Source organism: Colletotrichum acutatum (genome assembly GCF_030867785.1).
Source record: "Colletotrichum acutatum strain CBS 112980 chromosome Unknown BDZ83scaffold_310, whole genome shotgun sequence".
NCBI classification, from domain to species: Eukaryota; Fungi; Ascomycota; class Sordariomycetes; order Glomerellales; family Glomerellaceae; genus Colletotrichum; species Colletotrichum acutatum.
In genome coordinates, this window is record NW_026849304.1 from 198 (window position 1) to 14,986 (window position 14,789).

A 14,789-nucleotide genomic window follows, 5' to 3' on the forward strand; every position below is an offset into this window, starting at 1 on the left:
AACCTCATCGCGGTCCCCTCTACCGAGACGCATGTTTGCTTTTTACCGCTGGAATGCTGATGTTTCGCGGAAAGGGTTTCTCTCTCAAATCCGAGACCTGGACTGGACCCTCAATCGCCTCCCTCTGAAGAGGGAAAAGCATCATAAGATGGCCGACTCTCGCTGCTGCACGGCCGCTTGCAGACCTCGTCGCATTCCATCTTGACAACCTCACCATCAATCCAGGAAAACACGTGCACCATGCGCCTGCGAGCAGCATCATGAGAGAATAGCCAGGGCCAGCTGAATGCTTATTGCTTCTCTTCTCGTCTGTCTTCTAGAAGTCTAGACCTAGACCTCGACGCTGAAAACAGGGTATTCTTTGTTTTTCATCAGCATTCCTCATCCTCGTCAATCTGTATCCTGACCCGACCTTCATGATCCTTTGCTGGTGATGCTCAGCACAATCATCATCAACTGCCATGCTCACTCCGCGCCACTACTGGCACTGAGAGTACCCTTTACACCCATTAGCACACTCAATCAGACCTCAGAAGCATCATCAGCACTCACAGTCATTGACCTTGACACACGTGAACGAACTCGCGCACTATCCCAATAATGTCAGCACTCAGCTCAGTCTCCTCCTCATCACACCGTGGCAACTCACCGCAGTCGGTCCCGTCCAGTTGACCCCGCCGCACTGACCCCACTGAGGTGCCGTCCCGGATCCTCCAGCTGCCGTGGTCGTCGTCGCTGCCGCCGTGGAGGTTCGCAGCGTCGTAGATGCGCGACTCGTCGTCGCAGGAACCGTCGCAGCAGCCGAAGAGCTCACCGGTGTCTAGAGCAGCAGTCAGCTTGTCTTCAACGAAACATCACTCCCAACCGTATCTTACCACGAAACCGAACCACTTCAGGTCTTCTTCCGGGAACACATCAATCGAATGGGTCACGCCCGTGCCCAAGAAAGTCTACACATCAAAGTCATTCCTAATGGCCCTCGACCAGTGTCCATAGCATCAAAACGCACCTGCAACTTATCCCCAAACACGTACTTGGTATACGGGCTCCTAGGAAAGTCCGCCACCGACGACTGCGGCGTCGCAGAGTACCCAAACACCCCCGTCCACTGCTTGATCGTCTCGTAGTAGTTCTGCACGTTCAACGCCTCGTCCGCCGTGCCGTGATAAATCTGCATCTTGGGCCGCGCTCCCGTGTACCCGGGGTACATGTTGTACACGACGTTGGCCCATTGCTGCTGCGTCCAGATGGACTGGCCCGTCGAGCACGTCGAGTTCCAAAAGTCGGGGATGTCGTCTGCGGACATGAAGCAGCCGGCCGGAACGCCCGCGTAGGCGATGCCGGCTGCGAAGACGTCGGGGTACGTCGCCGCGAGGACGTTCTACAAGACCACGAAGACCACCATGTTAGAAGTCTCTTGCTCTACAGCACGGCGAAAAAGTCAAAACATACCGTCATCATGGCACCAGACGAGATACCAGTCGCATACACCTTACTCTTATCCGCACCATACTGCGCAATCACAAAGCTCACCATGTTGGCAATAGAATTACTCGCGCCGCCCCCGCCGTGCGTCAGCGTCATCTTGCTCGCCACGTCCCAGCAGTTATCGCGCGTGTACGGCGTCTGTGGGTAGATGACAATGTACCCGTACGTCTCGGCGTACCGCGCCCACTGGCTGCCCTGGTAGTACGCCTGCGCGCTGCCGCTGCACCAGTGGATGCCCACGACGACGGCGGGCTTGGCGGCAAGGTTTTGCGGCACGTATAGCCACATGCGTGTACCTGTCGGGTTCGAGCCGTAGTCCGTCACCTCGGTGAAGGTTGCGCGGGGGACGACTTCGGCGCCGAGGGCGAGGTTAAGGAGGGAGAGGGCCCAGAGGGCCATGCCTAGGATGGACTTCATGTTGGCGATGGTTTCATGTGAGGTGAGCAGATGATGGACGAGCAGTTCCCTTCCAAGGGATCGCGAGGAAGCTTCTTTTGTTGATTTATCTATTCATCGCCAAGTCCTATTTCTGTAGGTTTTCTGCAGACATGGCCTGCTTCAATGGGTGCCCCGGATCGTAAGCCTCCGTGTCCATGAGCCAAGTGACATCGCGTCAATCAGGCTTGCCCATCCCCCGCCACTTCTCGGCCGCATCCGTACCACTGTTTTTGTCTATAGGGCTTCATTGCTGTACAATTACAGCTATCAAGCTTTCGTCCCTGATTCTGCCCTACCCTTCCGTCGATCATCCCTCGTGTACAGAGAACATGTTTGTGGTCAAGGCCAGAGACGCGGCTGCCCCTCCCTGCTCCTTCATCGGGGGGAGCGGGCCTCGGTCCCTTTACATACGTTAGTCAATCCTATTCGGACGTATCTTCCGGAAGCCTGCTCAGAAAGATGGCACATTTTCGGGTTTGTAGTCGTGTTCAAGAAGATGAGGTATTGCTACGAAGCAGCAAAACCGACCACCTCTGATGATGGGTTGAGCTTCTCGAGCCAACCCCGCCATGCGACCCTCACCGCGGAAACTTCTTCCGCCAATCGCTTGGGCGGAGATTCCCGTTCTTGGGGATTTGACTGCTCAGAGGCTCCGCGATCAATTTGGTAAACGATATATCTTGCTTGGCTACGTGGTATCAGTGCTACCCAAAAATGAAGCTTGTTGACGAGAAGTTTCTCGCTTTCGCATCGCTGTTCTTCGAGCCGAAGTCCCGGGTTTCTTGATATCGCACATGCTTTTCATGAGGAGTCGCTTCTATGATCAAGCTGATTTGGGTGTTCTCGGCGAAGAATCGCCTTTTTGTGTCTCATCATACGATAGCTTCAGGCTGGGGTGAGACTCTTGACCAGACCAAACTTTTTTCATCATCCCTGGTCAAAAATAGCTCCTGCAGACTCGTGATGTTGCCGTATTGCCTTCCAAACCGCGCATCTGGACCATGAAGCCCAAGTACCTAAGCATAGTCGTTATTCCCTCGATCGTCTCGAACAACATCTTTTCTACGTCTGATCAGGACTTTTGCCCTAGGATTGGCCAAAGTAGAGAACCCAAAGCGCATGGGCTCAACTGTACTCTTATCCACATCATCAGCCAGCTTGAAGTCGTACCCTAGCAAGATGTGCGACATGATCAACTTCGCGGAACTGGCGCCAAAGAAACGACCTGGGCATGCGTGCGAGCCGAGTCCGAAGCCCATGTGCTCCGGCGACACGCTCGCGAGCTGCGCGTTATGCTCGTTATTGCCGCCCTCGCGCATCCGAAGGAAGCGTCGGCCGTCAAAGGATTCTGGGTTTGGATAGATCTCCTGCGTTAGAGAAAATTAGCCATCAGGTTGTCAGGGAGGGTTGGCAAGAGATGGAATGTCTTACGGGATCCCACATGTTCGCCGAGGATACGGCAACGCCGGTCGTCTTGGGCAGCACGGTGCCGTCGCTTAGCTTCACGTCATCTTCCATCACGCGCCTTCCGAGAGCCACTATCGAGATATTAGCAAACGAGCAATGGTGTAGAATTATGAGACAAACCCGAAGCGATGGGCTTGAGACGCAACGTCTCCTTCAGCACACTGTCCAACAGCCTCAGATTGTACAACGTCGAGCTCTTCCACCCACCCCTCGTCTCCCTCACAATCTCCTCCCTCAACGCCCCCATCACCTCCGGATTCACGCACAAATCCAGCAAATTCTGCGACACCATATCCGTACTCGAAGCATTCGCAAGAATCGACAACCCCAGCTGCTGAAACGCCGCATTCTGCGCCGTGCGATCTTGCTGCTTCCTCGCCAGCTTCTCGATCCACGCCAACGCGTTATCAAATACCACGCCACCCTTCTCGGTCTCCTGCTCCCGCCGCTTCTGCAGGATCGGCTCGATGGCCTGCCGCGCGGTGCGGAGCATCTGGCGCAGCTCACGGCAGCAGGGGAGGAACCAGTGCACGAAGCGGCGGACGGGGGCCGGGTAGGAGCGGAGGACTTTGGCGGCGGCCATGGCTTTTTGGGGATAGTTTATCGTGATGGTGAGCCAGCTTGGGTCCCGGCAGAGTTCGGGGCCAAGGAAGACTAGGGCGGAGACGCGGGCGACGATTTGGGCGATTGTTGGGGCAAGGGTGATTTCGTGCCATTCTGAGAACGGTGTTAGACAGGCTTCAGTGTCATAGTGAGGGTGGTGAGATCAACGGGTGGCGTAGTGTACCTTCGTTGTCGGTGAAGACGTCTTTCAGAGCGCTGGCTGCTTCGTCTGCGAGCGGTTGTGATAACTTGGCTGCGCAGTCAAGATGAGCAAAGTGTGAGACTGGCCGGGTTCTCAAGACTTACCAACATCACTCTGAGTGAGATGAGTTCGGATCATCTCACGTATGAGCTCGCTTCCTGAGCTAAAGTACGGCTCAAACCCCGGTGTCCCAGCCTGCCAGTAGGCCAGGAGGAACTCGGTCGAGGACAAGCGGTTGTCATTCTTCACGTCGTAGCAGAACTCAGGCGCCAGGACCGTGAGGGTGCTGCCCTGCCCGGTGAAGACCCTGAACGGCTTGCCGCCATATTTCTTGGCTCCCTTGGCGAGGAGGGCTCTCCCGCCAGTCAGGTATTCCTCTTTGGTCTTGTTGATGACTGGGTAGATCTCGACATCTTGAAACTTGTGTCGAAGAGGTGCTGCAATGACTGAAGCTATCACGAGTAAAGCTAGCCAATAGAGGCTAGAGTTGGACGCAGGAAGCGATGAGGATAGCTTTAGGGTCGCAAACTCTGCCCAGCTGGCTGATGTGGTTGATACGTTCGTGTCCATGATGTGGTGATCGGAGCAGGGCTTGACACTATCTCAGAGGTGGCTTGTGGGAAACTATTCCCCGTACAGGCGACGGGTCACGAATCAAGGCCCAGGCTTTAAAGCTGAGATACAAAAATTCTTTCAATTTGACCTATTCACTATGAATTTGAATAAAGCTTTTCGTTCTTCCTTCAATCCGACTGCTACCCTGACTCCCAAGATGACCTGGCTCAAAGTACCTACTTAACCTGTCGCCCGATATTTTCGCCGTGGTCCTCAATAGCGAAGAGTACGAGGTGCTAGGGAGTACATAGACTTCTCTCTGGCGTGGAAGTGATTGAGTCGATGAAGAAAGCTACTGCGGAGCTGTGGCTCGGTCCGAAACCTTCGCGCGAATTGTCTTTCGGACCGCTATATTGGCTGCTGAAAGCATCATTAAAATAACACACAGTCCTGAGCTCTTTATAACGTGTGTTCGTGTTTTTACTGGTCGATAAAGGGTGATTCAAGACGTCAGGTTGAAGGGGGAGGCAGCGACTACGACCGCCGGGCTCGATTAATCTGACTGCTTGTGTGGGTGCGCTAATAGAACGCGGAAACCCGGCTTCATGGTTGCCGGCCGGGTCTATGATTAGTACTAACACATCCTTTAGCTCCGCGTCGTCGGGTCCGAGATCTAGTCGGAGGTTATCCGTACGGGCATAACACAGCGGATTTGTAGGCGGCTTTACTACGGATTATCTCTTGGCTGTAGTTGTACTCCGTAGTGTACTGAACATCAACGACTCTACTCCAGTCGCGTCTCCATAGGGAGCGTAACAGTGGTGCCCGGAGCGGCGACCAAAGCGTCAATTTCTTCTCTCGACCGGATGACTGACAAGCAGGCGGAATCTCCCGCGGTGCAAAGTCTGCGATAGCCCTTGTACCAACGGACCGAAAGAGACAAAGTGCCTCACTCTATCGCTATGGCTTGGAAGTGATGATCGACGGCTGCGCCGACTTGGCTTCGGTCGGCGGGTCCCCAGATGGGAGAGATTGTGAATGGGACATGACATGGACGCCGGGTTTTCCGAGTCAGTCGGATTGCGTTCCTCACGGCTCAACTCCCCCCTCTTGGGGGCGCAAAACATCATGCAGCTAAGTCACGCAGCGTGCCGAAACCCCAAATACCCCTCTGCACTAAATCTTCGGGAAGCCAGCACGGGTTATGTCTAAAACTTCATGATCCGTGGTTGGAAGAAATGCAAAAGTGTTCATTCAGGGAATGCCAAGGTGTCATGTGTGCAACGTCGTAGATGGAAAAAAAAGATTAGATGACGCCGAGGATAATGCCGCAGGTATAGCCCTCACACACGTCTCGTTTTGGCAGGCCGCTCTGAACGTCATTCGTTTCTCGATATTAAGGGGAGTAAAGGCCATCTGGACGCGTATGCAGGTAGGATCCATAAGCAAGAAATCAGCAAAAGGAAACAAATTGATTCCGTGGGAGAGAACTGTCAGTGTCAAGGAGTTCGAGAGGGTCAGATCTACAGGGACTCCCGCAAATGGTTGCAACAAAAGAGGCACCGTCAGGTTCATGGGTGTTGCTTGTCGGGCCGCCGCGCGACTCGAACGATCTGAGGGCCTCTGTCAGCGGATTTTTGCGTGTTTTGTTCAGAGTCCTGACTCTTGAAACATCAAACTTTTTCAAAGAGGCAATGTGAATGGATCCGCAAGAGAAACAACGAGGGAACACCCGTACGGTGATCTCTGAAGCTCTCGAAACACACATATCACACTTTTCTCGAGTTGTGAATCTGTACGATTACTCAACAACCCGGTGCTCGATAGCGACCTTCCGTTCTCTTGGGAGAACGATTTCTGGCTCCTCCGTCACGAACGCTACCAACGTTGGGTTTCCAAGGCCCAGACTACCCAGCCCCCGGGTAAACCGGCGTCTCCCCGCACGTGGAGAAGCGTCTCCTTGCATCTAGTGACACTGGGGAAATGCGCTTCTCCAGTTTCTTCCCCATCGCGCAGGCTACGCTAATTCCACTCTCCGCTCTTCTCGTCAGCAAACGCCTCCACTATCCAAACAAGCTTCATCACAGTTTTAGAGTTGGACTGGCTTTAGATTCGTCTTCTCTTCCTTGCTCGCCGCGCGCGGTCCAACTTCCACTTCAGAGTAAAGTAAAGTGCCACGGCTCTTGCTCACATGAGCAAAAGCCACAAGGTGAAGATGACGAGTCCTGCCTGCGGCCCGGTAGAAGACTCTTCCGCCGCGATCAACCCCCGGAGAGCATACCCCAACCTGGTCGCCTTCTCCGCACTCGCCATTGCCGATGCATGGCTATCCCCTCAAGCTAACACGTGTAGTCTACCAGTGTGGGGAGAAAAAGGCAGGTCACTATGCCTCATTCTATTACTGTCAGAGCTCTCTCAGATGCTCGCCTTGAATCAGGCATAGACCGCCCAGTGTTTGCTTTTGTCAGAAAGGTCGCCTTGTCCAGTCATGCCGTGGTTAACTGCCGTCACTCCACGCCGACCGGCACGCCACCCGAAGGGATCGCCGAGGGTGGGCATCGATTTGCTACTAGTCTTCTTGCCAGGGTTGTGTTGAGATGAACGGCCTGGCATCGTCACATTGGAGACTACTTTACTTCTGAATACCAGGTCGACTAAAGTACATACTCCATTGCCATTATAAAAGAAGCCATTGAGTCCCAACACATCGGGATAGCGAATCGCCAGCCTCGAATGGACCTTGGAATTTGTCCTATCCAACGCCCATTCGCCGACATGAAGTCCCTAAACCTTTCTGCGATGCTGCTGGTGCCGGCGGCCCAGTACGTCATGAGCGCTTTCGCAGACGACTGCAGCGCCCTCGCCAACAACTTGAAGTTGCCAAACACCACCGTCTGGTTTTCCACTCCTGTCTCTGCCGGAACCAACATTACCTTCCCAGAGAACCACCCGACTTGCACCCGCCCTGGGCAGGTCGTCGAGGTCGACATTTGCCGTGTGTCCATGTTGACCACCACTGGACCCATCAGCAACGTCAGTATCGAGGCCTGGCTCCCTTCCAACTGGACCGGCCGGTTCTTGAGCACCGGCAACGGAGGCACTGGAGGTTGTATCCAATATGAAGATATCGCCTACGCCGTCTCCCGAGGCTTCGCTGCAGTCGGCGCCAACAACGGACACAACGGCACCATTGGCTCGCCCTTCCTCAACAACCCCGGCACCATTGAGGACTTTGCCTACCGATCCCTCCACACCGGCGTCGTAATTGGCAAGGAGACGACCAAGGCACTCTACGGCAAGGAGCACACCAAGTCGTACTACCTTGGCTGCTCGACTGGCGGCAGGCAGGGCTTCAAAGAAGCCCAGGACTTCCCCGACGACTTTGATGGTATCGTGGCCGGTGCGCCCGCCTTCGCCTTCAACAACCTGACATCCTGGAGCGGTCACTTCTTCACCGCCACCGGCACCTCTGACAAGCCGACTTTCCTGTCGGCTGATCTCTGGACTCTCGTCTACAAGGACCTTCTCAACCAGTGCGACGGTCTCGACGGCCACGTCGACGGCATCATCGAGGATCCTGATCTGTGCCAGTACCGCCCCGAGTCTCTCATCTGCGGCGCCAACCAGACGGCAAACTGCTTGACCGGCGTGCAAGCCCAGACGGTCCGCACCGTCTTTTCGGACCTGTACGGCCAAGATGGAACTCTCGTCTACCCCCGCCTCCAGCCCGGTGGCCAGCCCACCCAGATTCTGCTCGCCGGCCGCGCGTTCCCCTATACCACGGATTGGTTCCAGAACGTCATCTACAACGACACGACCTGGGACCCGGCCACCATCGGCCCCAAGGACTACGCCGCCGCCGCCGCCCAGAACCCCGGTGGCATCGAGACCTGGAAGGGCGACCTCTCCGGCGTCAAGGACCGCGGCACCAAGGTGCTGCACTACCACGGCCTCCAGGACCCAATCATCAGCAGCGACAACAGCGCGCGCTACTACAACCACGTCTCGCGCACCATGGGCCTCACGTCCGCGCAGCTCGACGACTTCTACCGGTACTTCCGCATCTCGGGCATGAACCACTGCAGCGGCGGTCCCGGCGCCAGCTTCATCGGCAACAAGGAGTCTGCCGTTGCCGGGTTCGAGCCTGAGCGCAATGTTCTATCGGCCATTGTTCGGTGGGTTGAGGAGGGCGTCGCGCCGGATTCGATCCTCGGCACTGCTTTTGTCAATGGTACGCAGGGCGGCCAGGTTGCTTTCACGAGGAAGCACTGCAAGTACCCCACGCGTAACGTGTACAAGTCCGGAGACCCAAACTCTCCTGATAGCTGGACTTGTGTATAATGTCTCTTTCTTGGGTTTCGTCTGCTTCTGATGTACATATTGTCCACAGCACATTACCATAATATGATTGACAAGATTACATGTGATATTATCCAATTGCATGACAAAGGTGACAAGTAGTCGGGGAACTCGTCTCATAATTGTCTGATGACTGCCTCAGTGTGCACTTGACGCTGTTGATGCTGGAAGCCTGAATCACTTGATATTCCCACTGTCTCTCTTCCCGTAGAGGGAGAGGGCAAAAAAGGAAATGAAACCTTGACTTGAACTCGCTACCTTCTCAAAGTGTCCTCGTATTCCATTAAAAAAGTTACAAATATGAATACGCAGGTAACACGTAGTAACATTGCTCTACACCAAATTACTATGATGAGGAATGTTCAAAAAAGAAGCTGTCCATGGCATTATGTAGGACCGTGATCCAACACACGCTCTCACCACTCAGGTCGAGAATCATACCGCTCGGCCATCGACTACACCGGAAGGTGCTTCTTGATAAGAAGGTCGCGCGTCTAACTCTAAGAGGGCATCACGTCAAACTCCCTCTCCTATATTAAGGCAGCCCGGTTCGATCACCCGCTCAAGGTATTCACAATAACCAATGTGCAGCCTGCTATGGAGTTAGACCTGACGGAAAAACAATGAATGAAATCGAATTTCTTCTTTGAATGAGTCCAAACTTGTGCAACATTGACAAAATGCGCATGCTAACCCAACTCATTGAAACCCAGAGAGACAACGACTATGTGACGCATCTGACTCAACTTGCCTCTCGAACCCTCGCTACCTTACACAGCCTGATCCATGAATTAGAAAATTCTCCGGTTTGGAGTTTGAATAGGCTATTACATCCAACTCTAAAAGGGTTCCCAGCCAGTTTTAACTACCGCCGCTTGTTGAACATTGCCGCAAATAGTTCAAAGTTTCCTCACCTTCAAAGTTTCTTTGAACCAACTCGCGTTCGCTTCACTGATTGAATGAATACGATAGTTGCCGTCGGCACTCCAACACACACAGACCATGCTGCTTCCCAGCAGACCTTTTCTACTGGTTGTCGCCATCTTGACAATCTGCAGCGGACACCACTCGTGACGACCTATGATGGGCAGACATGAACAACACAAACGGAACGGCTCCCACGCCCCTGGATCCGGCATGGGCCGCTGAGAGCAACACCGCGCGCATCATCGCCATCGTCACTGTCTTCCATCTCCTGGCGCAGTTGAGCGTTGCGCTGCGGATATACGCCAGAATATGGGTCATCAAGGCGCCTGGGTGGGACGATGCGGTCATGGTCTTATCGGCGGCAAGTACCACTGCATCGAAGTCCCAGTTTTGCTGCTCGTAGAGACTGACTTGGTCGAGTTTGTAGCTCTGTGCCTGGGGAGGATGGATCGCATTCGTGATTCAGGCACAGTACGGTCTTGGCAAGCACTTCTTGACTATCGACAAGAAATATGACTACGTCGTGTTCAATCACGTTGCCTTTTGGCAGTCCATCATCTCCGCCGCCGGCGCTCTCATGTTTCTCAAGGTTTCCATCACACTTAGTCTCTTGCGCTTGAGTAAGACTGGATGGTACAAGTGGGCGTTATGGTCAACGATTGGTAGGTTTGCCACAGCCATCAAAGTCCTCCATCGATGACTGACAACTCAACTAAGCGCTCGTCTTCTTCTACTCGATTGGCGGCATGTTTCCATTCTTTCTCCACTGCAAACCCATGTCAGGATTTTGGGACAGGAACACAACACCGCCTCCCAAGTGTAAGGATGGCAATAACATCAACCTCTTTGGTATCATCAACACAGGTAAGTCAGGTTCCGATGCCGTTTCACTGGGATGCCATGAGATCACCGCTCAGTCACTTGCAGGATTTAATATCTTCACGGACGTAGTGCTAGCCACCCTGCCTGTGCCAATCATATGGAATTTGCAGATGAAACGTAGACTACGCCTCTACGCAATTGGAATCTTGAGTTTAGGGTACTTGTGAGTATCAAATGATTCAGAGTCAAAAGTTGACTCCCGTGACTAATGAAACCCCAAGTGCTGTCGCGATGGGCATAATCAAAGCAGTTTACCAGCTCAACAACGACAGCGAGCCTGACAAAACTTTCAAAAGAAGTATCCAATTCTGGGGCTTGTAGGTACGATTACTGAAAGCTCGGCGGCTCGAAGCTAACAATGCTTTCGCAACTAGCCTACAGTTGCAGGTCGGTATCATCGCGGCATGCGCACCGGCTTTGAAACCTCTTGTCAACAAGTTACTCAACCTATCAGCATATAATCAGCATATTCCAGACGCATGTGGCAAGCGGTCGCAACAGACAGGCTCTGGACCGAGAACGCTCGAGTACGATACCTTCCGCAGCCGTAGTGACGGGACAACCAGAAGCGATCAGTACGAACTCGATGAATGGGTCTTGGATCCACGATACGGCACACAAGCGGGTGAGATCAGACTTCATACCGTGCAACCTCCAGCAGGCATAATGCTCAGCGAGTATGATCTCAGCAAGGCCTTGCGCATAGAAGAAGAAACCGCGATACAAGTCCATTCAAGCAACTTACATGGGATCATCAAGACTACGGAATTTGCCAGGAGATCTGAACATCTTGACTAGCATTTCTAATCGTCCACGAGCGGCATAAAAGACAGATATTTTTCAGCGTCTGATTGTACATGCAGTGAACAACATGTACACATGTACGTGTCAGGCCGCATACGTAGACTGACTAGCCTCTCTTCGTTCCAAGTTCTCAATGTTCGCTCAAGGCGCTTCACTCGTGACTATCTCCAGGCCAGCAAAGACCATCTTGAAATCCAAACATACATCTTCATCACCTGACAATGTTCGAGGGCGGTCCGACGGATGAGACAAAATCCCGTACCATCAAGTCGTTTTTGCGATCGCGTTCCGATGGGATGATATTCTGTTATCCTAAGGCCGAAAATGGCGCTTTTGTTGACAAGGTCCTGGATCAGGGGCCCTTGTCAGCGGGCGGAGTGAGGTCCCAGCCCGATGCAATGCAGCTGGGGCTCGTTCCTTGCAGTAACATCAGGGATTCCCGGGACGCGATCCCGTTAAAGCATGTCTCCGACCTAGCAAATTTAGCAGATTCCACATCAGAAAACAGATGGGCTGTAGAAAGAGGCGAGCTTCCGGGTATTGCGGGCTTGTTAGATCGGCGGACTCCGCGGATCAGTTCGAGGCGTGCAAACATTCCCACCGGTTCGTGATTGGTTCACTCTGTTGCTGTGACGAGACTCATGGAAGTTTGCAGCATCGGAGAGACTCGATTGCCACCCAGCCCTGGAGTTTGCACTGCCTACTCTATGTTGACGTTCAGAACAACGAGATGGAATAATAGCTTAAGTGTTGTCTCTCCGACCTTGGCCCTTCTTGATAACGATATTATCCATCATTTGCTGGTATAAGGTAATTGCTGGATGTTCCTCATCACCAGCCCTTCGAAGCGGCATCATAACATTTTAAAACTCTGCCAGCAGCTTTGGTAGGAGATACTGGTTGTTGTACTCCCACAAGATGGTGGTGAACTGGGCAGACCACGCAGCCCCCGTGTAGTATGTGCTTCTCCGACCCTGAAGAGCGTACTGCTCGGTAATATGTCCAGCTGCTAGCTCAGCGCCAGGCACACGCAGACTCACGGCACCATGATTAGCCCAGGCTTTCACATTGAGCTGCTCGGCACCGAGGCTCGGGATCGTGCCAGCGTCAGCTAGCAACCTGAGGGATTTCCTGACCAGCGCTTGCGCCTGAGTGCTATCGTAATCGGAGGAGCCGGTGATGAGCACGCGAAAGTTGTCGTCGCCGAGGTAATCGAAGCGCCCAACGAAGGGAGTCTTAGGAAGGGAGATCCAGTTTGTAGGAACGTTGTTCGTGAGGGAGTAGCTGATGGGCAGGGAAGGGTGAGAGACGATGCCGGCGTGGACGGTGGTCCACTCCCAACTTGAGAAGACAGTCGCCTCCTCGTCGCTGATATCAATGCCGTCAAAGTTGGCGATCGTAGGCTCAAAAGAGATGAGAAGCTTCTTGGCCCGGATCAGTGTTTGCTTATTGTCGGGACCATGGACAAGAACCTCCACGCCGTCCTCGGTACGGGAGGTCTTGATAGCTGTGGACGAGTAGAGGACATCGTCGCCGAGGAGGTCTGCAACGGCATCGTAAATGTCTTGGTTGCGCCTGGACACAGGCACGAAGGAACCCACCGTGCCCAGGAATGACCGAGTGATGGGTGCGCCGAAGCCCTGCATGACGTACAACGTTGTCTGGTCGGCGATATTGCCCAGACCAAGGCCGGTGGTTTGGAAGATACGAGGAACAGCCGCCTGAAGATTGTGTTTCTTGACGAAGTCGGAGAACTTGAGGGTAAGGTCTTCAGGAACACCAACGGTTGTCTTTGGGAAGTTCGCATAGGAGGGAAGAATGTACGATTCGTACTTCTCACACTGCTCGAGATAAGCCTTCAGGGCAGCTGTAGCGTCCGCGGAAGCCGGTAAGGAGTAGTTGGTAGTCTTTCCTGTGCTGAAGTCGGCATACGTGGTCGTCAGTACCTGCCTGACTGGAGTCTGCACAGAAATATTGAAGCGGGCGAAGAAGTCGCGGGCGCCGCCGTAATCTGTATACGAGTTTACACCAAAGTCAAATGGATTTCCAGTTTCGGGATCTGTGAAGGTTGCGACGTGACCGCCCTGAGTGTAAATTAGGCTCTTCACTCTTCTCAGATCTAGTTGATTCTCACTTACAATGCGGTCCTGTTTCTCCACGACGACGATTGTCTTGTTATAGTCTTCGCGGAGTCTCACGGCTGCGTGAGCTCCAGAAGCACCTCCGCCTAGAATCACAACATCTCTCTCGATGATAGTTGTCCTGTTGCCGGTAGGTAGGATTGTTGCTGACACCAGTGACAGAATGCCAAGAGCGACTCCGATGAGTGATGACATCTTGACCTTTGGTGCCGGTAGTATTGGTGGCAATGGAGAATAAAAAGATGCAAGCCTTTGCCAATCGCCACTAATGAGCTGGTAATGCGAACTGAGATGACGAGGGCAACAAAAGAGTCCAAGGTAATTGGCATTCGTAGATGAGTTCTTAAGTAGGACATAGATACCATTTTGCTACGCCGCATCAACGCATCGGACGTTCGGAGGTGCTGCTGTTGGGAGGACGGGATATGGAGACGTGAGATGCAGAACACGGAATTGATCCCGGCTTAGCGTAGCAGATTAATCCCACGTGCAGCAAGTTCGCCGAGAGCCATTTGCTGGGTGTTGCCAATGGGGAGACTAGATGCACGTTGTCCAACAAGATGACAGGGTTCCAGTCAGGAAGTGGTGCTCTGCAACTGAGGTTCTGCATGCATTGCGGCGAACCCAAACCTCAGCCCGTCCTAGCCTGCTTGATTATTGCTGACAAGCATATGGGCGTAGGTAGTGATACCTCAGATTTCTTGACGAGAGTTGAAGGTGGTTGCAGTATGTGTTATGAATTGATTGCTCAAGGTGATTGACTGGCTTTGAAGGAGGGAGAGACTAAGCGTCAAGTTCCCTGAGAATCTGTAGATAGATACGAGAGGCCTTCTTTCAATGGTTGATAATCAAGATCTTCGGCATGGCGCATTCGGTCACTGACTGAACCGTTACGGATACACTGCACAAGTTGTTGTTGTTGT

General features: G+C 53.3%; 5 protein-coding genes across 5 annotated transcripts; 2 read left to right on the plus strand and 3 right to left on the minus strand.

Moving 5' to 3' along the window:
• Window positions 1-541: 541 nt before the first annotated feature.
• BDZ83DRAFT_725202 (Alpha/Beta hydrolase protein) lies at window positions 542-1,905 on the minus strand (the record flags this gene model as incomplete). The annotated part of the gene is made up of 5 exons (XM_060512725.1): window positions 542-589; window positions 650-820; window positions 876-950; window positions 1,010-1,381; window positions 1,453-1,905. The coding sequence occupies 5 exons, from the start codon at window positions 1,903-1,905 to the stop codon at window positions 542-544; spliced, it is 1,119 nt and encodes a 372-aa protein (XP_060357131.1).
• Window positions 1,906-2,942: 1,037 nt separating this feature from the next.
• On the minus strand, window positions 2,943-4,877 carry BDZ83DRAFT_714498 (cytochrome P450; the record flags this gene model as incomplete). Its single annotated transcript, XM_060511657.1, has 5 exons — window positions 4,303-4,877; window positions 4,181-4,249; window positions 3,514-4,110; window positions 3,358-3,464; window positions 2,943-3,293 (listed from the first exon to the last, which is right to left on the minus strand). The coding sequence occupies exons 1-5, from the start codon at window positions 4,766-4,768 to the stop codon at window positions 2,943-2,945; spliced, it is 1,590 nt and encodes a 529-aa protein (XP_060357132.1). The 5' UTR covers window positions 4,769-4,877.
• A 2,211-nt stretch (window positions 4,878-7,088) lies between these two features.
• Window positions 7,089-9,146, plus strand: BDZ83DRAFT_645309 (tannase and feruloyl esterase). Its single transcript, XM_060509836.1, has one exon. The coding sequence runs from the start codon at window positions 7,487-7,489 to the stop codon at window positions 9,092-9,094; it is 1,608 nt and encodes a 535-aa protein (XP_060357133.1). The 5' UTR covers window positions 7,089-7,486; the 3' UTR covers window positions 9,095-9,146.
• A 1,059-nt stretch (window positions 9,147-10,205) lies between these two features.
• BDZ83DRAFT_725205 (uncharacterized protein) lies at window positions 10,206-11,719 on the plus strand (the record flags this gene model as incomplete). The annotated part of the gene is made up of 6 exons (XM_060512726.1): window positions 10,206-10,400; window positions 10,467-10,701; window positions 10,757-10,903; window positions 10,967-11,084; window positions 11,143-11,238; window positions 11,296-11,719. The coding sequence occupies 6 exons, from the start codon at window positions 10,206-10,208 to the stop codon at window positions 11,717-11,719; spliced, it is 1,215 nt and encodes a 404-aa protein (XP_060357134.1).
• An 869-nt stretch (window positions 11,720-12,588) lies between these two features.
• BDZ83DRAFT_759030 (amine oxidase) lies at window positions 12,589-14,061 on the minus strand (the record flags this gene model as incomplete). The annotated part of the gene is made up of 2 exons (XM_060515125.1): window positions 12,589-13,809; window positions 13,864-14,061. 2 exons carry the CDS (start codon window positions 14,059-14,061, stop codon window positions 12,589-12,591), a joined length of 1,419 nt encoding a protein of 472 aa, XP_060357135.1.
• Window positions 14,062-14,789: the final 728 nt, after the last annotated feature.

What these genes read in the sequence shown, in the direction of transcription:
- BDZ83DRAFT_645309 (XM_060509836.1), top strand. Translation starts at nt 7,487, where the DNA reads ATGGACCTTGGAATTTGTCCTATCCAACGCCCATTCGCCGACATGAAG.